Source organism: Trematomus bernacchii, unplaced genomic scaffold, assembly GCF_902827165.1.
Source record: "Trematomus bernacchii unplaced genomic scaffold, fTreBer1.1, whole genome shotgun sequence".
Lineage (NCBI taxonomy): Eukaryota > Metazoa > Chordata > Actinopteri > Perciformes > Nototheniidae > Trematomus > Trematomus bernacchii.
In genome coordinates this window covers 17,677,606-17,703,278 of record NW_022987564.1, presented here as the reverse complement: position 1 = coordinate 17,703,278, position 25,673 = coordinate 17,677,606, and the positions used below count along the sequence as shown (strand labels likewise).

Genomic DNA, 25,673 nt, shown 5'->3' with positions numbered 1-25,673 from the left:
GAGGCTGAAAGATGGGAACAGAGAGGGAGACAGGCAGATAAATAGCGTGAGGGAGCAAACGGCACAAAGAGAGGTAAAGTGAGTGGGAAGGATGCGCCGGCTTGTGATGTTCTCTAATGAAGCACATCACATCACATTTAGCATATCAAAAAAAAACGGAAAGTGACAAAGAATCACCTTAAGCACTTCCAAACTTTCGCACACGAATGCAACAGTACAAAAAAAAAAAAAGCACAAATGCCTGCAGTGCGGGGAGCGAGAGCAGGCACCGCTGACATTTAAAAATACAAACACTCCTCCCGACACCCGGCTTTCACAAAACAAATTCAGAGTATCTGCAGCTTTTAAAACGCCTGTAAGAGAGCGAACTGAATACAAAACACATCTTAGAAAAACGTAGAAAAACAAGCCAACTACTATCTTAACTTGCATAACAACAAGATTGAAACTGAAATCGCAAATAGAGAAGGTAGTGGGCAAACTAGGGCTCGGCAATATGGAGAAAATCTAATATCACAATATTTATCATTCAATAATATGATACCGATCATGCAATAATATCGTAGTGTTGACTTGGTGCTCTCACAAAATATTTACACAATGATATTTTTGATGAATAATCATTAGTTTATGAGCATGACTAAGTGTGTACATTCACATATTAGAAGAGCTACTGGTTAGTTCAAAACAGGACACAACTTAAGTTGAATGCAGACTCATAGTGACATGACCATGTAACAGTCTCGCTTCCATCGGATAGCGCCCCAACACATTGTACGTAATAGGCCAAGGGGCGGGACATATCTAATCGGTTGACCAAGCACAACAGAGCCGACCAGCTAACCAATCAGAGCAGACTGGGCTCTGGTTTCAGACAGAGGGTGAAAAGAGGTGCTGCAGCACAGGCAGTATGAGAAAAATAAACAGCTTTTTGAACATTAAAGCATGGAGACATGTCCCAGTAGAGACACCTAATGGCGCGTTTCCACTACAGCGCGGAGCACGGTTTAAGAGGGCTGTGACGTCAGCGGCCCGTCTTTGGTTGCGTTTCCACTTGGCCTAGTACCGGCCGGCGGGTCCTAATTCACAGTTTTTCTGGCCTCATAAAATCGCGGGTCTAGGGCCAGAGACAACGAGGCTGAGTCGGGCTGAGTATGCTAAACTAGAGAGAGCATCGCTGGCAAGGGGGCTACAACTACAACAAGACGGACATATTTGACCGTGATTTAATTGTAATACACGTTTCAAAATGATGCCGAAGTAACAACATACTGATACCGGTTAGTAAAAACCATGAATTAATGCTTTGTCAAGTCTGCAGACAGACGGCAGGCGAAAAACCTTTTAAAATGCGTGTTTTCTAAATGGAGATTGGCTAAGCTAACGCAGTATATGCTCCGACCGTCCACACTCACAACAACGGCCTATACAGACATAAATAAAGCAGCGACTGTATTCACCATGACACAGGCAGTCTGTGGTTTGTACTTGTTTAACTTTTGTCTAGTTTCTGAACATATATGAGGAGCTGTGAGCTCTGAGTGCTAACAGCTAACGGCTGTGTTGTTTTTCTGGGGTTCTCTGAAGATCACGTCACGGCTCCGCCTACACTGCGTTACTATAGATACTACCCCAGTTCCTAAACTGTAATGGAAATGCGCCATAAAGTGAGCCAGTCCTAACGAGGCCCAGCCATACCGAGCGGGGCCGAGCGAGGCCGTGTAGTGGAAACGCGCCATAATACACTTATGAACCTGAAAATGAGCGTAATATGGCCCTTTTAAGTAATTGGTTTTGAAGCCTATCCCTAAGTCCAATTGTTATTCACTGATGAGAAAACTGCCACATATTTGGTTGATTTAGTCGTCATAGATTTGAGTAATTGCTGATTTTCCCAGTTTATTAAAAGGTGTAATTCTAATATATTTGGGTTAGTTGGACAAAACAAGCAAATTCAAGACAATGTCTCCAACAATACATGTATTGATTAAACACACAACAAAGGTAATGGAAAGGAGGGAAGAGCTATCATCAGTTTAGTGTCTACAGTGTTCCTTTCACACTAAAACCAATCATCTGTGAAACGCTCCAATGTATCATTTCATTTTCAGAGATCCTTGAGAGCCGGCAGATGGGTTGCATTGTTTGAAAAATCCCCAAGTGAAATTGACACATTGTCTCCAACAAAGAGAAGTAAAACTAGGAACAAGAATATGATGATCTGGAGAATAAAATAAAAAAAAGTCAATGTTAGGAAACCAGGATCCAGAACCGGAAACCAGGATCCAGAACCAGAAAGAACAAGAACACCTTTTAAAACTGAATGTTACAGTCAATACTAAAGCCTTAGACTTAGATAGTTTAAGACTTGTTTGAAGGAGCATGGTCAAGACTGAAGCTCAACTTTAAGCAGAAGGCAAATAACCATATCAGAGGCAAGGTAAAGGAAAGTACGTGAGAAAGAGACGATAAGAAAATGCAGAAGAACAACATCAGAGATAAAGAGAAGCTTCAGAGGAATGAGGAGAGACAGAGGTGCGAGGTGAGAGGTGAAAGGCCTCCGCTCGAGACAACCACTGAAATAAACATGACTTAACCTGCAGGACGGAGGTCAGGCTGGGATAGATTCAGTTCACGGAGACATGGCGGAGAGAAAGAGGCATGCAAAACCGAGGAGGGTAAGAGAGAGGGAGATCTGTAGCATATGATTCATCTTGCAGAGCCTTCAGAGAAGAAAGGCAGCAAGAGAGGGGAGAATGCTGAGGAAAGAAGAAGATATGAAAACATCAGTCTGCTACAAATTGGACATCCGGTTTATGAAAGTGCTTTGAGAAATAATGGAAATATCCTTTTAAGTTCAGCCCAACTGAGCAGTTGGTTCCTTATTTAATCTGTTTGCTGAGACAAACAAATAAGCATGAAAGTAAAATGACGGGTTATAAATGCAACAGAGGACAAAGAGGAAGAAGGAAGTGTGACAGAGAGAGGTAGCTTGAGACAGTGGGAGACAGGAGACACAGAGAGACAAGAAAGGGGAGAGGTAGCTTGAGACAGTGGGAGACAGGAGACACAGAGAGACAAGAAAGGGGAGAGGTAGCTTGAGACAGTGGGAGACAGGAGACACAGAGAGACAAGAAAGGGGAGAGGTAGCTTGAGACAGTGGGAGACAGGAGACACAGAGAGACAAGAAAGGGCAGATTGCCAATTTAGCTTTCACCGGTAATCATTCCCGCTAAGCCTTTCTTACAGCAGAGCGGGCGAAACATTCTCCTTCCATTTATATTGCTCTCATTTTTTCCCTTTTCTTCTTTCAGCCCTGGGTGATTCTCGCCATGTTTGCAGCAAATCACGCCCCCCCCCCCTTCCTTAGCCCAGCCAATAAGCTACAGAGACTATATCAAGGGCTCTGGTGTGGTGGTGAATATCAACAACTCCACCGATCAATGACAGCCAAATCAAGAGTGTGTGTCTGTGTGTACGCAGGTGAGCCTTTGATACTAGACATCTGGCAGAATTAAAAACAAGATGCATCAGAATACTTCACAATGTGAAGAGATCTGGGGAGATACTCAGACAGGCTTGTGAGTTGGAGTTATATCTACAACTTGCACTTAGAAAATGAAAACAAATCTCCCCGAAGGCAACAAGTTAACAATAAGCATAGTACGGACACAATTAAAACACAGAAGAACACAACAACAAAAGTGCATGATCAATCAATAAATCAATAGGCTACATGTTTACATCCCTTTGTATTTAGGCTCCCGGCTTTGTGTTCTGGCGTTATATACATATACATACTCACACATATATTATTGTCAAATGTATTCATATGGCAATATCCTACGTTAACAAGCCTTTGAGTTCAGAATGATCCCTAGATGTGCCCATCATTTTGTCTCATATTAAAGCATAAAGGAAGCTGGCATTTTAAGAGGTCTTTACAGTTGCTCTGATCAATATGTTTATATTGTTAACCAATCAAAAGACAGTGTAAAGGGAGTTGCTCACAGCTACGCACACGTAGGGAATTGTTAACAATTCTACAGTTGTTTTTAGCTTACATTAGTCTTTAAACCTCTTTAACCTGGATGTTGTTCTTATTATTGTTGTTTATGGGTACGGACGGCCCCTGTTTAAGCAAAAAAGCTCTGATAAACCAACTCTAAGCTGCAGATCACTTAAAGGCAGGCAGACAGATGGAGGAAAAGAAAGTCCTGAAAGTGTAGCTTAGCCTTATCCACGAGTCGATGCACACTCCAATTATTTAAGAGTTAATTTCTTTTAAGGTTCAGCATGAAATTCCTCAACCAAGTCTACCATTTTTGTGTATATTTTACCCTGCTTATGACATGGCCAATTACTAAAGGGAAGTCAAGTGTTCACAACTGTTTAAAATGTAAGACGACATAAGTTTAACTCATGGATAAATTGTTCAAATAAATTGCGTCACCTGCAGAGAATGGGCGTTAGATTAAATGGCCACCTTTTAGCCAATCAGAGGAGAGTATTTCCCATATCAGTTACTGAACAGATCTGATAAGGTCACTTTAAATCAGTAATTCTGAGCTAACTAGGCCATCAAAATTGATTTCTTTATTTCTAAGACTCTAGAAAACCGTTTCAAAGTTGCTCAATAGATTGAGAAGTAGACAAGAAGATCAAAAAGAGAGGAGATCCAAGTGAGAGGGGTTAGGAGAGGAGATTATGGCAGCGAGAGAGGAGAAACAGAGTGTCAGAAGGTGGATGGAGGATGCTTGAATACCTGAAGGAGAGCACAGGTGATGAATGGCAAATAAATGGAGGATAGGAGGGCAATGATGAGGAGGAGGAAAGGTGAGCGAAACGGAGGAGAATAGGGGAGAAGAGTTGCATGCCAAGTAGACGAGAAGAGAGGATGAATGATGAATAGAGGGTAGGAGGCAGAGGAGCGAAGGTGAGGAGTGACATGAAGAGGAGGGCGAGGTGATGAATGGAATATATAAAGGCTGAAAAAACAGCAAGGATGAATAAAAGGGGGGCAGCGTTTACGAGGAGAGGTGTGATTACCCCAAACAAGCCTGTGGCATTACAGTCATTTGCTTTGTGCTCTCTTGCCCATATATGGTCATGGAATGTGTGAATGCAGCTTCTGCGGAAACCTGCATTGATCTGAGGTCACTGCAGTTGGTAGACAACAACACACAAACATCAAGACACACACTGGTGGTCAAAACAAGGACTGACAGGAAAGCTAACCGAAGCAACTGAGCTCACATGGAGAACGCAAGCGTAAACACTCATAAGACAACAAATGCACAAGAGGAGTTAGCTGCATGGTTACATTTGAAACCTTTTTTTTGATATTTTATTGAAAGCGCTTCACTCAAACTGCAGGGATATTTTCCCTACGTCTTCACTGACATCCACCTCCAAAAGGAAATGGAAACCTCAATGAAAAACCTTGAAAAAAAGCCAACTAAGAAGTATTTCAAATCTCAGGTGGTGAGCAGATAATCTTCTGTCGCCACATACGGAGATGACCCACTTTCCCACAACACACGAAACAAGAGTTGTGGAAATCACAGGCATGCATATACAAGCATGATGGGGAGGAATGTTTAGATCATTTGGAATAAAATCAATCAATCTGGGCGTGGGCATGTGTGTGTCCACTGTTCACATCTGTTCCTGTGTGTGTTTTGGAGACAGTTTTGATTAATGGGACGGGTGGTTAATCAACGTTGACTCTGGCTTTAATCTCACTGCAGTGTGAGCTTCTTTTTTTAATAACACAATGATTTATTGGATTAGTTACCAGCCGCCGTCTGTCCCATTCTTGTTTAATTTCTCCCTTCTTGTCCTGCCTCGTTCAAAACTTGGCACCGGGGTAATTAATTTAAGAATGTCATTGTGAGTGCTTCCTTTCATTTTCCAGCGACCCGTTCGCTCCAGGGCGACTATAGCGGTTCCTTTTCCTGAGCGCGTGCGTGCGTGTGTGAGGGCACGATTTGGGGAAATAATCTAATTGCGATTTTTCTGACAGATATTGCAATTGCGATTTGCGATATTTGTTTTTAAGTGACCCAACGGAAGTTTATTGTAAAATGCGACCATATCTCCGGCTAGGAAGGTCGTATCAACGCGCTCCCGTCTCTAGCACCCCCGCAGCCCGAGCTACGAGTGAAAGAACTAAACTTACATGAAACTTCCGTTGGGTTGCTTTAAAGTCAAGCTTCAGTTTAAGACTCACCCTGTAATAGATGTAAAACATGTGATGGAGCATTACTAACCTGACTCAGATGCTTTGTTTCACCAGACCATCTAGGAAGGCTCCATTGGAAGCCATTTGGAAAGGGCAGGCACTTTCAAAAATACTTGGCAGGTGATTGGATCAATCTGTCTATCACCTTCTATCATGGGCCACTTCTGATTGGTTAACAATGGCTGGTACATGTGGAGCACAGCACTTCTGATTGGTGTGGATGACTGACACACAAGAAGAAGATTTTTTCGATTAATCGTTCAGCCCGTGTGTGTGTGTGTGTGTGTGTGTGTGTGTGTGTGTGTGTGTGTGTGTGTGTGTGTGTGTGTGTGTGTGTGTGTGTGTGTGTGTGTGTGTGTGTGTGTGTGTGTGTGTGTGTGTGTGTGGGTGTGTGTGGTGTGTGTGTGTGTGTGTGTGTGTGTGTGTGTGTGTGTGTGTGTGTGTGTGTGTGTCATGAAACAGATGGGGGGGTTCAAATCTGAAGCTATGCCATTTTGTAATGCCGGTCCAGTGATGATTGGCCGAGCAAGTCCTGACAGTCCAATGAAGGTCAAATGAGCTTGATGCCAAAACATTAAAAAATCTGTGCGATCGTGTCTGATTTAATTAGCAATCTGTGGCGACACATGTCAGCGGCCATCACTCGTGTGTGTGTATTGAAGTCTGGACAGCAGTGTGTCTACACTTGTCTCAATTATCACCGGTGATAAAAACTGATTAAAGCTCATTATTAATCCATCTGTGGTCGTATATTTGAAAATGACGCCCCTCCGCATAGTGTGTGTTACTCTATGCAGATGATACCAGAGGTGGCAGGGCTGACACATCTGTGGGACAATATTCCTTCCAATAAAATAAGTAGTCTGCCAGCAAAATGAGAACAAAAAGGAATTCATATCATTCACCCATCATTTTCCCCGGCAACAAGACAGCTGTGGCCGCATAGCTCCCCTGCCTGTTTTTTAGGAGCCTATTTTATGGATTTCTTTTTTAAACTTTATTAGAGAGTATGAAATACAAAGAGCCAAAGATGTGCAAAGGGACTCAGGGCGACGTGAGGTAAAAGCCAGAGTTGAACTGGGATTGTGGCAGTTACGCATCATAAAATAGCCATCAGGACGCCACACTGTGAACCAGAGAATATTACAAATATTTGCTTGATAAAAAGAACTTTGAGGAATCAAATAGTTGCAAAGTCATGACGTCTGACTATATTCATTGGTTTAGATTTGTTTAGAACACTTTTGTAAGGCAACAATCTAAGACACTATCAAACATATGGATTTCAGAAATCTAGCTCATTTCTTTGTGAGTTTCTCAGAAAGATATTAAAAGAATTCATGTTATTCAATATCAGTATCAAAATGTGATTGCATATTGGTACACTCAGATCTTATGCATAACTTACTGCTTGCACGCCTTTATTAGCAGGTACACAGGCGTTGATTGTTTCAGAAGTCACTAAGTCTCATTCTATCATCCAACACTGCAAACACATATAGTGAGATACACAGGTTCTCGCGGACGTTGAGATACACATATCCTGCTAACGGTCCACACTCCTCTGCCAGCAGAAAGAATAAAGACAGGAATTGTGAGAGATGACATGGGAAAAGACTTTCATCTGTTTTCTGCAAGAAGAGTGTGTGACTGGATAGCTGTCAGGGGGCTGCCATTGAGTGTTTCCACCAGACTGAGGTGGCTGTATGTGTATCTGCGTGAATTGCAATTACTCCATGTGTGTGTGGAGTAGAATCAGGGTGCTGAACGGGCATCACAGGGGATCGCTGTGTGCGAAGGAAAATCCACATGTATGACCTCTTTCCATCAGCCTCTCTAAACGCACAGGCGGTCACACCGAGAATAAAACATGAGCAAAGGAGAGCGACGGGGAGAAGAAGGGGGGGGGGGGGGAAGGTTAGGACCCTCGCACTCCTCTCTTCTGACACATTTTCACAGTCGTCTCAAGAAGAAAGGGGCCAGTGCACCGACACTCGACGAGGGTTTTCACAGCACACTAACCTCCAGTTTCATTTAAGGCAGGCAAAAAAAGGAATCAAGAAGAACAGCAACAGAATGACAGTTAAGCCAGACCTGTCAAGTCAAACAGAGTGAACCCAGAGCCAGGAACTGCGAAATGTCTCTCCCTCTGAGCCGCCTGGCTGCATCCGGAGCCACACACATACTGCGCTAATTGGCATTTAACCCATCGTGCCCGTTGCACATTTAGTTCTAACAAGCAATTACATAATGCGTACTATCATCTCAAACCAACTGAGTTGTAATGGAGCAATGATTAGCTCAGTGATGTGATTGCCTTCTGTGCTTGCCAGTTCAATCAGAAAGGATCAACAGGAAAGTTAGTATCCAATACATTCAGATTTTCAGCATAAAATCCAGAGAGATAACAAAGTTGTATAACTACATGGTTCTAAATTGTGAATGTTTGGTATGCAAATGTATGGCAGTATTGCTAATAAGTCACATTGTACTGTCGTAGTGATTGCTTTGTTAGAGCCAATTGCAAGGTAAGTGTAGTTCAATGTGCTAAATACCATCTGTGCTAATGTAGGCGCTACATTTTGAAACAAAACAAACACATATTGTTCATAATCTTCTCCATTTTCCTTGGAAGGACACAAAAACTATCCCACTGCTTTGATTCTGGAGCAGAATTTAGGACTCCAGCCACGGCACACAATCCTGTGTAAACCAAAGCTCCCATGGTGCATGATGGGAATGTGCCAACATTAGAAGACTGAGGAAGAACCAGTATGTCACTTCAGAGAAATATACTTGTGGTACTTTAGTCCATCAAATTTAAAAAGTACCAATAATTGTCTTTAATACCATCTTATTAGCACTCTTGCTTTCAATTCATGTTAGCTTTGTTTCTCAGTCTTTAAATGTGCATGAGATAGTTAACCTAGAGCCCCCCCCCCCCCCTCTTCTTTGAGTTGGCTGCAGAAAACCTCGGATTCCCATCTCTTTTGTCAAGAAAAAAACGAAATCAAACCACAAAGAACAAACAACCACCAAACACAGATGCTGTGAAAATCATTATTTGGATTTCTTTGTGGCTTCCTGCATTAGAAGGTTTCTGTTCAGCAGCCAAAGCTCAGAAATGGTTGCTTCGTTAAATCTACAAATATGGACAACATCTCTGAGCAGTCCCCGCTGGCTACTGCAGGTGACGGGTACAACAAAATAATGACTTAAGGTTCACTGTGATACCGGTGCAATCTCAGGCCAGTTTCAATCATCTGCACATTGATTTTTGTACTGTAAAAAATAATTGAAAGAAAACCAATATCTTGAAAATAATTTAAAAAAAGGCATGGCAAGCTTTGGAAAGTCCATAAAACATTTTAGTTTTTACGATAAGACAGTATTGGAAATGCCTCCAATACATCTTAAAATGCAAGATAAGGTATTCATGAATATGCGAGATACGCACCAATTTAAAAACTCGTTATGTCATTTATCAGCTCGTTTACTCTACACATGAACAACAACAACAACAACGCGTGTCACTCGCTTCCAAATTCATACATCTTGCATGATCCGTAATGCACATGCAAAGACATTAAGAAAAAGAAGCAAGATTTTGTATCAGCTCTATAAAATGGGATATTTGAAGATGTATTCAAAATAACCAGTGTGGTCTTTATACTGTTTTTTAACCTCAGTTCACTCAAAATTGTATAAATCTACTTACATTTTTATGACATTTTACGTTAATTTCAGTATGTAAAATGTTCAATCTGGATTATTTTGATATAAATAATAAGCATATTTTGTTTTATTTAAATGGTGCCAGCCTTTGAATGAAGACATTTGGAGCGAAATGAGGTGATTCACATGACTCAATGACTTTGGCTGTTTGTTGACTTTGTTTATTTAAACCCATCTTAAGCTTTAAGCTATGTGACAATCATCCTTCTTTTGCCATCCCTCTTCCCATCCTCCGTCACATTGGCCAGAGTTTTACGCTGTTGACAACTGTGAGGTAAGAGTGATGTTCCAAACCAGCTCATTAACACACTCTCCTTCAAACTGCCTTTCATACCCAAAAAAAGCCTGATTCAATTCCAACGCTATTCAACTTTCCAGTTCAGACGCAATCACTTTGTACATGAGCAGTCAGAAACCTAGACGCTTATAGCCGAGACACCCACAGAGTAGAGAGAAAACAGCATGCTGGGAGGAGGAGAGGACAGACATGAAAGAGCAGCACACATCTCATTAGCACCCTTTTCTTTCTGTCCAGCCCTTCTCTGGGCAGCCAGCCTGCCACCCATCAGGACGCTCGTGTGTAGAAGCATTTCACTTACATCCTCAGATGCATCCCTGCGGATTAAGAAATCATCCTCACATTTCGAAAAGCTCAACGCCTGGAAATAGACTCTGGGATGTGGGGGCGGATGGGTCAGAGGCACAGGCACATAAACTGTTTTCTATTTCTCAATCCCAACTTCTTAGTTAATAGAGTTTTCTGAGGTAAGCACAAACACTGAAGGGAGGAGGGGGGGGATTGCAGCTGGCTCAGTGAAATTCGCCTTTGCTGTGGCCTAACTGGGGCATCTTATACTGTGGTGTTTTTGACCGGGAGTAACTTTCCGTTAGTAAAACAAGATTGTTATTATACTTTTTGGCGTAAACATAGCTTTTTCTATGGATTTTGGTTCACCAAAAACACAGCTTTCATAAAACTCCAGGAGGGGTAAAGATTTTCAGAAACCTTTTTTTTAGCGTTGTTGTGGAAACGGGAAGTTTTTGGCTTCTGACGTGTAGGCCGTTATGTTCTATTTGAGGTGTCACCAATGACGAGAATTTGAGCTAATTTGAGAGTTTAATATTCGGCTAATAAACCTGGACTGAGAAGTAGACTGACTCCAAGATAACATCTCATTGTGAATTAAATGATCTGTTATTCAAAAAAACGGTAACACAGAGTTTTTTAACACTACTGGCACAATATCAATCTTAAATTCTAAAACATTGAAGACAAAACGTTTTATGAGGAAATAAATGTATTCAACACATTATTCGGACCTATAGGACACACACAAAGCCTTCAGGTGAGAACACTAAATACCTCCAAATGGCACCATTAATGAACAAATAGTGTAGTTCGACAAGTTCAACTGTTGTATTTAGTTTGCACAATTACTAAACTCTACATAATTGTTTCATTTCATATTCAAATTCCAAGCCCTTGATAGAAACAGGGTAAACCCTCGGGACCCGTTTAGGGTGTGCATGCTGGGATATGCTCGAGCCCCCACAGCCCTGAGCAGGATAAGCGGTTTAAAAAAATGGATGGATGGATATTCCAATTTCAATGTGGCAAGCCGATTAGCAGATTATTGCCATAATTGCCAGGCTAATAAAAATACGGTTACTCCTTTTGTACGCCAGCTACAGTAATTCATTGTCTCCCACCTAATTTAAGATTATTTGTCATTCATAGCTTTAATTGTATACAGTGTTGTTTTCAGTTTAAGCCCTTTAGTTATTGTTCTCCAATAATAAGGTAGGTTTTCTGAACTGGTAAATGTGATGAAAGTAAATTCAGGAAGTGACATTCCATTAACTTTTAATATACAAATAAAAAATGCTGATGATACCACCCCATGGTAGGAGACTGTTATACACTAATTGTGTTCACATCAATAATGATTGGTGATAAAACGTTAAATTAGATGTTTCCCTAATGTAAATTTTTACAGTTTTAAAATGCCGGCTAAATTATCTGGCCGGAGAATTGACATCTGTTTCTTGTTGCTGCCGCCTGCCAGCTACATTCTCCTGATGCGAATTGAAACATTCACTTCAGGAAGGACAAATGTTTCTGCTCCATCATGTTTTTTCTTCTGTAGCGTTAATGGACTAGGCCAAAGCAGCCTTTCCAACTGTGTTGCAGAATGACGATAAAAGATCCATGCTCAAATTGAATCCCTTTAACCAGACCATTCCTTGTAAGTTTAAACTGCAAAAGGCTGTAAAATATAATCTTTTTAGGCACTTCCTCCCATGGGTGGAGCAAAAAGTGCAGCTGCGGTACACAAGTCTGGTGGAAGGACAGTGAAATTAATTTCTGAGCCACTAAAGAGAACTTTATGTCATTAATGATTTCTTGGGTTTTGACATGCGAGCTATTTAATTCCACTTGGCTTTGATCCATTTCCAATAATGATGTGGTAGCTCAAGAGAAGGGAAGAGAAGAGAGAAAGAGAAGCTTAAAGGGATAGATGACATAGATAAGGGGGAGAAAAGATGGTTTGGTTTGAACAGGCGGTTGGAGAGGAGTGTGTGTGCATGTTTGTGTGTGTAGATCTTTTTCTGTCTGTCACAGCAGCTCACATCCTCACCCATCACACGGTCCACAGTGGCTTTCTCACTGCAGCTAACAGAGGGAGCTTGTCATGAGCGCACACACAAACACACACAGACCAGTGCTGCACAATGGCATGTGTATGAGTACTCCCTTTTTCCAGTGAAATGCTGAACCTCCCTATTATCTGAAAGTGCTCTCTCCCCATACTGTTCCTCAGTCCAAGAATCTCAATCATGTTAATCAATGAACACAGACTTTTGTTTTGGTAACATTTGTGCAAACTCATATGGCTGCCACATTTACCCTGGCCCTCGTGGTGCAGACAATTACACGCAGCGGTTACAAGGATGACAGATGTTCCGTGGTAGCTGTTTACAAGCAGTAGCCTCACTAATCCGTTTTTGCACTTTCATTTGGTTTAATTGAGGGGGACTTGGACTGGATTCTCTCTTGCAAAACAAGAAAGAGCCAACGATACGTCTGGCTGACTGACAGGTAATGTACGCATCAAAGCAGCAGGGAGGAGAAATAATGAAGTGCGCTCTGAGAAGATGGCCCACGGGAGCTATAGTAAAGCACCAGGCAATATCTCAAGTCATTTGACAATGCTATACTTCTTAAGGAGAAAATAGCTAATTCTGCCTTTGAGAGAATTCTGTAATGCTATCATGCAAATGAAAAAGTCCATCAATGGGTGCCAAAAGACTGGATGTCTATAATATTCAATAATAGTGTCTGACTGGGGAACATCAATCATTTGTGTCAAAAAAACTCAATTTTGGATTCACGGTTGAAATCTACTCCATGGATTGTGTGAATAAAGAGTTGAGCCCCCCCAGCTTTGAATTAGGAAATGAGCAAGGGGGGGTTATTTAGTGAAGAATTGTAATGTCAAGATAGGGAGGGGGGGGAAAAACACATTGGTGCAGCTGTCACACTGATTCTCTCAATCAACAGCAGAATTAGTTAAGGATACGGAAGCATTTAATCAGGTTTAACGAGGGAGGGGGGGCAACCTGTCCCTATATCTGTGTGTGTGTAGTGTTTGGGTATGGGCTAACAAATAAAAATGGGATGATTCACTTAACCTTTAGAATATTGGAATTGTATCAAAAAAATAGATTTGAATGCTGCTATGACCCCGGCTTAGAAAACACAACACATTTTTTCCATGCACATAACTAATTTGGGTTTACTGTCTTGCTGATAGATTGTATCTAAGAAACAGCCTCAATAATGTGCATAGCTTGGCCTGCAGATTACGGCAACAACGTAATAGTGAAAGGCTTTTTCAAATGTCGGCATAGAGAACGTTTTTTTCGCTCTCTTCTCTTCCATTTCTCTGCTGTAGTAAAAACATTTGTTGCTATATATTCTTCTTCAGAAAAGCAAAGACAGTTTGTTGTGTCAATGCTTTGTTTGTTTTTTTATGTAGGAGTTGTTTTAATCTGCCAAAGTCGAGTGTTTTCATTTCCATCCACAAATTCAGTGGACCAGAGTATATATTGATGTGACAAAATGAAGAAACCCATGCCCCGTTTGTTAATATCAAATGTAGACACGGCTTTCTCGCCAGTCTGTTTCCTGTCAGTCACCTGACAGCCGTAGGAAGACATCAAATTCTCTGGCAAGAAAATAAATCTCTGAACAACATGCAGCCTGACAAATCTAATTGTCACATCCATGTCTTTTTTTTTTTTCATGTGGCTGCTTTGTTTGCCTGGACAGCCGTTGATATCAAGCCAGTTTTGAAATAACAGCAGAGCCTATACATGACAAAATGACAAAGAATGATCTAATTACACATGGCAAGCATTGCAGAATGATTGGTGGAAACGTACACAAGACAGAGGCAGCAGCAAAAAGGACTGTAACTCTAAATGACACCGGTATTCTCTTCTAATGTGCGTGTGACTCGCATAGAAATGTGCTGCGATGTGAACAGTAGTCGCTTGTGGACGGGGTAGGGAGAAGAGATGTTAGCTTGCATTATGTAAATGGGGAACAACAGTGTCAGAGCGGACGCAGTTGATCAGGACGATTGCCATCGACACACACGTGCGCGTACGTGTACTCAGAGGCGAGGCAGTCAATTTAGACGATGATATTGAAGAAGCCAAGGACGCTAAGAGAGGTGAGAAGAGCGCGGGGCTGTTGGCCTCGCGCACAAATCCTTAGTCTTTAGACCTGTTTCATTTTAACATTTCATCAATACAGACAGAGCTCCTCTCTCTCTCTCTGCTGGCTGGTGAGCTGCTGACCTCCACAACTTGTTGCTAACACTCTCCAGGCTTCCCAGAGCCGGACAGTTATTTATGAACGGGGCAGCAGAGATAAATCGATGCTCCCTCTCTATTCCTTCCCATTTCCATTTGCATTACTTGAGTGAGGTGTTGAGTTTCTTTTTTCAATCTAAAAAAGACATTACACTGCTTTCCTGTCCATGCTTTGTTTCCTTTTTGTTCAGAAATTCAGATAATGTAGAGCTAGAATTACTTTGGTGGTTAAAATAAAAGGTCAATAAGCTGTCGTCATAAAAGTTATACGCTGCTATAAATAAGTTATTATCTTGCATGGGTCTGAGTATTGACTGCTAAAGATTTAGAAAGAAAATGGGTGTAGGGATAATAATCCAGGAACAGTTTGAATACAATTGACAATGGCTTGGCCTTTGTAGTGCTGGCACTTGACCAGGGCAGTAAATTGACTTTTATTTTTTGTTCTGGCTTCTGTGACCTGACATCCTCAGCAATGAAATAGCTTTCACTTTCAAACCAATCACTTGAACCAGAGGACGATGTGACCAGAACTAAAAGTAACAAACTTAAGCAAAGTGCTGACGTTATTTAGGAGTGCTTACAAATTACACAGTGTTTTGTATCTGCAATCCTGTTTTGCTCTGTTCATAGAAACAAAAAGGTGTGCCAATAACAGGAAACAAAAACATGGGTAAAGCAGGGACTTTCCGAGCTCAAACTGAGGTTGATGACATTTTGAGCCTGGTTTTATTTTCAGGAATAAGAGAATATCTTTAAGCATATGCCTGAGTAGATGTTTCGGGCCCCAGCTAGGTATAGAAAGCACCAGCTTTGACTAAAGGCCCGGACACACCAAGCTGACACCAAAGAACTGACACAGACGGACCCCGACTGTTGCGTCCCCTCGCGTCTCTGCGTTTTGGCCATGTTTCACACTGGAACACACCGCAAAAACTTCAGCCGAAGGCCAAGTAGCATGTACGAACTGCGCATGCGTGAGTGGCAATAACTCTCCTTACCAGCAGGCGGCGGTAGTGTATATTCGTCATTTAAAAGAGGCAACAACCGGAAGACAGACTGCGTGATAATCACAGGCTCCTCCTCCTCCTCCTCCTCCTCGTCAAAAAACAAGCTTATAGCTTGACTCACGTTCAGAGTTCTCTTCATCATAGTTGAATCTTCAAAACTCTAAATCTATCTAAGTATATCTAAATTCTCAATGTTTGTCTGTCACTTTACTTCAATCGCCGTCTCTCTTCGTCTCCCGCCGCCCGCCGCTTGTCTTCGTATATCTTCGTCTCTCTCCATTTCCCGCCGTCTCTCTTCGGTTCCCGCCGTCCCTCTTCGTCTCTTTTCGTCTCGTTACGTATCACTCCGTTTACCTGATTACCTCACCCCCTCCCTGGTAAATACATCCTGTTGAGCAGGATCTACAGTTTCCAGTATTTTCCGTTTCGTAAAATGATAAAATACGGCGAAGATATTAAAATATGTGCTTCCATTTTTCATACTTTTGAAATATATTTGTATTAACTTTATATCATCGTATCTCCGTGTTTACTGGGTCTTTTTGCATGAAACAAAGACTGGCATATAGTTTCAAGCCAGTACTTTCGACGTAAACACACAGCAATGTTGTCCGGACTGTTGTTTTTATGCAGCACCGGCTTGAACAGGTCATGTGATCTGATCACGCCGGCGTGACGGTCGACTCCAAAGGGTTAAGATGTTAAATATCCTATAACTAAAGCAGTTTAAACTAATTTGGTATTAAAATGTGCTTACATTTAAACAGGCAAAGAATGAGGTAACAAAGATAATAATGACCATTTCATATGTTTAGCAATTTCCATAAAAATGTCACCCTGCATGGTACTTCAAAAAGTAATAAAATAGGAACAACATTGACTGTCTAACTGCGTAATCCAATAGCACAGCATTGCACTTAATCCTACCTTCGTTTAAAACACAAATCATATTCGGTTTTTTTGCATTTAATGTCGCTGTACATAGTGATTAGGGATGCTCCGATCGATCGGTCACCGATCGAGATCGGCCGATACTCACTCTCTACCGATCGATCGGTGCTCTCTAAACATGCCGATCGCGAGGGCCGATCGCATGACGTAAAATACATGACACTTTTCTCTGTGCGCGGCAAAACAAGCTCGCCAAAATGGCTTCACCGGTCTGGCATTATTTTAAGGTGTCCGAAAAAGACAGTAAAATAGCGGTATGCAACGTGTGTGTGAAGCAGAAATCCTGCAGCTCCACCCGCTGTGACGGACCGGTGAGCGGAGCGAAACACACAAGAGTTAGACCTAACACACTTAGCTATTTGATCTACCTCTGGAACAAGCTAAACTAGTTATAAATATGTTTATTCTTCACTGTCGGCCTCACACATTACTGGATCAGCGAGCTGCATGAGACGATACTGACGGGCTGTCAGGAGAGGAAGAGAGGGGGAGAGAGAGAGAGAGAGAGGGGGAGAGAGAGAGGGAGAGAGCGCTTCCGCTCATTTCTCCCGTGGTATTATCCAAAGTGAATGTAAACTTGAATAATATACATCATTTGAATGTAATAATTAAGTTGATTGTTGTTTGTGGAAGCTCCAGTGAATGAGCCCCATTAACTGAGTTTTAAACATCACTTTAAATGGAAGATTTAAAGTGATGTTTAAATCTTCCATTTAGGCCCCGCCCACTCGATCGGATCGGCGATCGGTATCGGCCGATACTGATTCCGGCGATCGGAGCATCCCTAATAGTGATGGTGTTTAATTGAAATATATGTCTAATATTATCTTATATTATGAAAAAGGATTATGTTAATCTGTTGATTATACAAGAATTATCCGCAGCCTGAAATGAGTAGTGCTGTGACCGCTTCTTGTTAGTAATGCCAATGATACTTGTAATAGCCGGCTCTAATTACCTTGTATATCACCCTGTATCATTATCTTTTAGCTTAGCGCCTAGTGTGATTTCCACTGCAGTTAGCATTAAATCTCTTTAAACAAGTTTTATTATAGTCAAATGTTGGTATATGCACCACAGGGTTTAAGCAAGGCTGTCACCTTAGATTCCCTCTGTAGTAAAAAATCTCCAGCTAAAGGCTCCGTAATGATGCCAGTGAAGCAAACAACGTTACTGCAGTCATTAATTGCCCACACGGGTACAAATGGGGAAATGTCACAAAGTCCCTTCACAGCCTGACCGGCTGCTGCACTCGCACAGACGGGTTGAGCAATCTCCGATTTGTCACCAGCGAACTATATCAGGAGAGGAAACAGTGAGTGAGCAGGAGAGGATGGAGGCTCACTGTGAGCTGTGGAAGGGGCAAGCTCAGGACAGACTGGGAGACAGAGCAGGGGCGCTTGTCTAAACATTTTCGCACATTTGAATTCCCTCCCTCCCTTTCTGTCTCTTACCCCCACTAGCTCCCTCTCTTTCTAAACAATGAGGCCTAGAAGAACAGAGAGCGGCGGGGTGGACGAAGGGAGGAGGAGAGAGGAAGGGAGGGGGGGTTACTGGCACCCTTTTTAATTCCACCAAAAGCTGTTCCAACAAAAGGGCCCTCACTCGGGAGCCGCCATGAAGCGGCAGCCAGCCAGGCCCGGCTGAAAATAGGGTCGTGAGCAAGAGAATGAGAGGGCGAGAGAATGAGAGGGAGAAAGAATGGGTGAATAAAAGAATGTGAAAATGAGAGACTGAGACGGGTATGAAAGGCTGGCTGGAAGTTTTCTTAACTCTGCATGGTGGTACGAGTCAAACCAGGGAGGGTGGCCACATTCATCAAGTGTGTGTGGAAAAGCGTGTGCATTTGTGAGGGATTTTGCAAAAGGTATTCATGACGCAGTAAGCACGGACTGGACCCTGAGAAGTTGAAAGCAGAAAACCTTCCTCCGAACATCCTTGGTTCAGCTCCATTGTGATTCAGAGACCTGCTCCTGTTGCTACGCTCTGCCATCCCTCTTCACACCAACACCTGTTGCGGTAGAATCACTAAGGAAGTCAAGGTGTTAGCCATGATACGGTTTATTTTTGGAAATGTGATCTGGAATTTGCTAAGTAACCGCTTTCCTTAGAAGTGGAATGAGAAAAAAAAAGCGCTGACCAAGTGCACACACATGCTTGCTGGGTCTTGGCAGGCAGAGTGATGAATTAAATCCAGCTTCCTGGACTCTCAGCAAGCTGGACTGATGGAGCTTCTGACAGCAACCCCGGAGTCTAACCTCTTCCTCCTAATTACACCTAGTTTCTTTAAAAGGTCCACACAAAGACATAAACACATGGCTGCACAACAAAGGGATGAGAATTTGTCTCATCCACAAAGCTGTATCCATGACAACCTGCTCCCAATCTCTGAATGTGCCCTACTGAACCAACCTCTACTTCTGTCCGTAAACGCTGCACTGAGGAATTTGGAAGGTAGGACCTCTACACTACTTCTTTTAATGTACATTTAAAAACAAGCAAACAGCCTTATGCAAGACGCTGCAACACAAAGTTAATCCATCGTTCGTCATCCTGCAAAGTATTCCGGGAAAGTCATTAATATTTTAATCCTTGATCAATAAAACCAGAGGCGGAAGAGACAAACAGATCGCAACACACAATGTGACGCAACACAGTGTTAGCGCCTGTCCATGAATCCGTGAGAAGGCTGTAATTAATGGGGAAATTAGCAGGACTTGCTTTTCGGGGTGAGAATCCCAGACAAACAAATTGGCCCAAACACTAACAGCTCCTGGCATTACCATGCTCTTTGCGCTGGTGTGAGTCATTAATAAGCTCTCAATGAGCATCAACGGTCCGTTCTTGAGGGGATGATTATCACCCCATGCCTCACCAGGAAGCGCCATTGACATTTAAGAGTGGGGCCAACGTGCCTGAAACGGCAGGTCACTTCAGGTCCTCGATGACAGCAGTTTGTTTTCTTAATATGGTGGGTTAAGATTAAAAGGCTTAAACAAGATTTCATTAAAAAGTGATCATCATCATTCAGCATGGATGACTAATTGTGGCCTTGTTTTTCTTATCTGATTACAGTCCTGTTTATCGTATACTGCTTGCCGGTGACTTTGATTTCACATCTTTAAAGCGCTCTATAGAGAGACGTCTCACAAACACAGATTGCAAAATTACTTATAATGAATCCCAAAACAAAAACAAGTTATATGCTAAAACATATTACATATCTCACCCAGCTGCTTAACACAGTCATTGACATTTCAACCAAGCGATAATACCTCTCCAGGCAACAATGTCAACCCCTCCCTCCACCCTCTCCACACACACAAGGGCTCCTCTCCCGAGACTAACTCCTTGACATTTAGCCTTTCTGCCTTCAGCCACTACGAGGCAGGGACCTCTGTGCCGCAGACTGTTTTTAAAAGATAGTGAAGGCTCCAAATCATTTACAACCTGAGGTTCATGTGACTGCGCTGGGTTAATATAAGATTTATGCAAAGTGAAAAGAAAATCTGTTTTTGAAATTGAGAAAATGTGCCCCTTGCTTTTGGAATAATATGATATGTTTGTTGAGCCTTCAGGCTTCTTCCTATTATTAATCAACTAAAACATACTGCCAAGAGAAACCTTTTAATAATTCTTGCCTCAAAAGCAAAAAGCATACAACTGCCTTCCTTGACTTCTCTTACGGATTAATCTTTTGAACTCAAACGTGTTGTTGTGTAAGCTATGTCACTACAGCAGTGCAATAAGACACACAGGGTTTCCTATTTAAAATGCCATACATGATACACCAGTGGATATGTATTACTTATAAAGCAGGAGGTTGTTAAGAGTTTCATGCTCAAACTTAAGCAGGCCAATGATTTCGTCCAAGGATTTTTCATCACAAACTTCACCTGCACTGCTTCACAAGCGCTATAAATCCTAACATGGATCCATACCGGTGCTACAGCACTAGCTATATAAATATACAAACAACAAACAGAATCATGGTTCAATGATGAGTCATTAATAAGAGCTCTCCATAATCATGCTGCACCGCTCTGAGGGTGATAATCATCGGCCGCCTGCTCTCCATGTGATAAGCTAATCAGCCCTTCGTCTGCACCGAGCCGTCGAGGAGACTCATCATCATTGACATTTCTACACAGTATCGGGCCTGTAGAGACGAGTGCAGGAGGGGAGGTGAAGAGGGGGGGGGGGGGGGGGGGACACCTGAAGTGACTTAATTATCATTGCTGTGGAATGATATCCTTTCGACTCTACTTTGCCTGTTTTACTGAAGGTTAACATTGCTCTTGGAACTTCCTGGTTAAAGTTTCACGAACCCCTTTTTCAGAACGCTCATTTTTTCTCCCAGCGACATCTAAACAATACACACCGAGATCATCCATCCACACAACCCAGCCAAGAACTGTCTCTACAAAATAAATGGGTTGTATGCTGGGACCATATGGAAAGTTCAAGCTTAAACTTTTGCATTCAGTAACACTGGCTTAGCAGCTGGATTGTGATCGTCAAGGTTTTTCAATCGAGAAGACAGTTGTGTTGTTTGCACGTTGAAATTAATTCATAACCTGTGGGGATACTGTCATGACAATCTGACAGCTTTTTCACAATACAACCCTGATGTAGCAGAGTCTCAGCTGAGAATCTGTCAGCCTCACACCAGCCAAACCTGCGCTGCATGGCTTACAGCACAGGGCTCTCTAGCAACGCAGTTCAACAATGCACAAGGAGAATGAATTACAGTAAAAGCAAATTCTAATCAGGGTTCAATCTTCGCCCTGCCTTGTACACTTAGTCAGAATCACGGTTTGCGTTGTCACCTATTATGCAACAGATGCTTCAGCAAAATGCAAAGCACGCGCTCCGCAGCTCTAGGCCTTGAAATACCTTGCCCTCCGTTTGCTGTGATCTCAGAGGGAAGTCTCCCAAGGCGTGTCAACGCACGACACGAAACATCTTCCAGCTCCATAATGGCCCGTCTTCTTGCTCCATGGTTGGAGATTTTGGGACAGCTCTGACAGAAGATTCCATTTACACCCAGGTGAAAAACAACAGGCTGACAGATTCATGCTGACAGAGCAGGTTCACAGATATGTAATGCCCATCACTTTTTCCTGACTGCCGGCTGTTGTGAATTTTGTAGCTGGCCTCAGATTGGGAAAAAAAAAAGTTTGAAAATGGTTTCTGTTGGGAGTGTTAGCAGGTCTGTGTTACTCAGCAGAGCCTTTAGTGATGTCATCGTTGCTTGCAGTTATTGTTATCTCTTAAATGTTCTTATTGGGGCATAAAGTGTTGCTATGGCAATCATTAGAAGGTTAATTGATACGTTTTCTTGTTTATTGTAGGATATATCCTCAATCTTCTTATCTGCATTAGTGAGTTCAAAGTAGGGTTATTTATGGTAATTATGGTGATTTATTGATTATCAATAGAACTGAAACCTTTTAAACTTGATTTAAATCACAACAAGCCTAGAATTATTTGTGTACATTCGCTGTGTTGCTCAAAATAGGTTTTCTGGCATGAATGTTAGATTTGTATTGCTTAACGCAATATAATATTCATACAGTGTATTGCATTGCTCTTGCATCACTTAGTTGACAGTAAGTTTACATCAGGTTGATGCTATCAGCCAAAGCTAGCTCAACTCGGATAAATCTGCAACCGTCTGCATCGGCAGACGTGTAAATAGATGCAGTGAAGAAAGATTGATTATGAGACTTGTTTTTCTGAATTCCAGCTTTAAAATGTTTTTTTAAAGCATGATGTTTAATAGTGTTACATTTTACAGTTTACGTGTTGAGAAGGCCCATCGTATTTTACTGTTTTTATGATAGTGACAACTTTAAAAGCACCTGTATCAAGAACATCCTGTGTTGATGTTAATTGTTAATGTATAGAAAACGTCACTGAATTTAAAATTGTTAAAACTTACTTTTCAGATTGTATGTGCATAAGGCTGTATAAGTGTGTCCTTTGTTACAGTTTTTCTTTATTATAATAATAATACATTTGATTTATATTATATACAGTCTTTATGTAAATACTGTGGTTTCTGAGATGAATCATTGACATTTTGATTTCAATGCTGTTTTTCCATCACATCTTACTTTATTATAGGGTTACTGAAGTGGATATTCATTAAGGGCTCTCACACTCATTGTTGAAGGGCCACCTGACGAGCAGGGGCCGAGCATTTCAAATTGTTTCTCCCATCGCCACCCTGTTGCTCTGCACAATGAAGACCCATGTCTGCCATTATTCTGATGGTTAGTAATCAGACACGCGGTTGTGAGCGCCCGGAACACTTTCCAACAGGTAAACACCGATTACAGGTCGGCCGTGTTGTAAGGGTTTGTAGAGGCTCAGAGGGGATTAGGTTTCCCGAACAGTCACCTGCCGTCTGAAGCTGCGAGGAATTAGGGAAAAAAAACACAGGCGGAGCCACACCTCGCCTATCATGGCGTACTGAAACCCACACTCAGATTCCAGCAGTGTGTTTCGACAATAAACTTTTACAACACGGTCACACGGTCCACCAAAACAGCTGCAAAGGAGAGTGGACGCGGATGTGACACAACCAGCGGCGCGCCTGGAAGTGCTGCCCGTCTCTCAGGGCGCACAGTGCGGGGACAGGACGGACACTGGAGGGGTGACTCAAACACAGCCCGGGGGGGGGGTTGGCTTACCTTGAGCTGCGAGGAGGATCGATGCCGCTATCAGCAAAGTGTTTCTCACCGGAGAGACCGGGCAGCGTGCTGGGTAATCTCTCGCCATTCTTCTAAACAAGGTGGACGTAAATATCCACAACAGCGCTGTGTGGGGCAGCCGGGCTCCGAATTATTCCTTCTCCGATCAGCCGAGAAACTTCCGAGTTCAGTTCAAAACGCCTGGGTTGGAAGCAGCCAAGTTGTGGCTTCTCTTTCCCCTGTCTCTGTAAGAATGTCCTCTTGTGTTTGAGTTTCGTTCCTTCTCGGAATGTGTTCCTGACAGGAAAAGGGGCCGGCCGCAGTGCGCACAGGTAGCCTCTGCTGCTCTGTGTGATGGTGCCGCTCTCAGCCACGGCGGGAGGAGAGATGTGGAAAGAAAGTGTGGACGGAGTGTGTGAGAGTAGCTGGAGCTCCGTGTGTGTGCTGCGGAGAGCTGAGTGGGGAATATCAGAGTGATGTCAGCAGAGCGTCACCAAGAGGACTCCAGCCGTAATACTGAGCCACACACACACACACACACACACACACACACACACACACACACACACACACACACACACACACACACACACACACACACACACACACTTTTGGGGTTCTCTCTTTTTTCTCTTTCTGTTCAACCTTCTTTTATTCTATCCTTTCTTATGGCGTTAGTGAACAGTATACACACCCATATACACACTTAACAAATAAACAGGTATAACCACAGCTACTTCTACAGTACGAACACTTGTGAGAATGCAACAGATGGCAATTACCCAAAAAAACATACTTTACACAACATAAAGCCCTTCATGAGCCTATTCACAGTGTAAAATAAGTTACAACTCTTTTGCTTCTTAGAATAAATTAAACAAATTACATCGTTCAGATTTTATTGGATCACCAGTAATTAACTACCAAAAATGTAGATTTAAAAATGTGTTAACTGTGTTACACATACCATTAAGCTAGAGCCTGGCTAATGGATTTTAGGTAAACCAAAAAACAAACAGTTAATTATTACTTGTAAACATCAAATGACATGATGTAAACAAAAATAGTTGTCAAGCATTTTAAATACTGTAGAAAAAAAACGTTGCCCTTTTATCAAAGGTAAAACAATTTATATTTTGGAAACGATAACCACAGTCTAGACCAGGGGTCGGCAACCCCTGGCACGCGTGCCACCATTGGCACGTGGCAGCGTAACCAGTGGCACACTAGGAATAAGTGTGCAAAATATTTTTATTTTATTTTCGGATCCTGAACGAGACCGCCGCCCGAGCGCGTCTCCCCGTTACAGAAGCAAGCCATGCACGCAACGCAGCCCCGCTCTCTTTAACTCCAGTCGACTTGCTGCTGCTTTCCTCCGTGGTGAAACTATCAGGGGTGTAGTGCTGCCGGAGCGCGCGCGCACACTTCACAAATTGCGGTAAGCTACCCCCATAAGGAGCTGTACAAATGCCGCAGTTTTTGCGTGGCTGTGTCTTTAGTTGAAAGCCCAGTGGCGATCTGCTCATCTCTCATCGAAAATAATATGCTACACAGGGGCGGACTGGCCATCTGTGTGTTCTGGGGAATCACAGAACGGGCGGTCGTCATTATTATTATGCCGGTGTGTGCTGCTGGCACCTGCCACTCGTGTGTGTGATCTATGAGAAATATGTTCAAACTATTATTTATTTATATTGGGCATCATTTAATAAAAAGTGCATTTACTCAAGTTCAATTTCTATCATATGCTCAGTGTTTCCATTTGATGCTACTTTAGAGTCCCACTCACATACATATCAAATCAATGTTTTCTTTCAAATATTTAACTTTTTACTCACTTGACACTTGCATCATTTTCTTGTACCTTTTTCTTATTTCTTTCATTTCATTTCATTTTTCTATTTGTTCTTGCACTTCTTTATCGTTTTATGTCTTAGGTATATCTGTATTGCATTGTTGCAGGAACCTGGTTTTTAATTGCAAAAACTACACCTATTATACATATGACAGTTAAACCATTGAATCCTTAATTGGAGGTATTGGCTACTTTGCAGACTTTACTCCCATCATAATGAGTAACAGTTGTGTAGGAAGAACTCAGATTGTTTAATAAAGTAAAAGTATACATTTCACAAAGAAATACTCTTTTAAAAC

At 42.2% G+C, this 25,673-nt stretch overlaps 1 protein-coding gene across 2 annotated transcripts in view; it reads right to left on the bottom strand.

Moving 5' to 3' along the window:
• Positions 1 to 23,997, bottom strand: part of pvrl2l (PVR cell adhesion molecule related 2 like) — a 299,167-nt gene extending 275,170 nt beyond the window's left edge. The window contains exon 1 of one of the 2 annotated variants that reach the window (XM_034124712.1): positions 23,520 to 23,997. In XM_034124712.1, coding sequence (XP_033980603.1) covers positions 23,520 to 23,607 — 88 coding nt within the window. In that variant the 5' untranslated portion in view covers positions 23,608 to 23,997. The remainder of the gene's footprint in view (positions 1 to 23,519) is intronic. The other variant, XM_034124713.1, reaches the window with a different exon arrangement.
• Between the last annotated feature and the right edge of the window lie 1,676 nt (positions 23,998 to 25,673).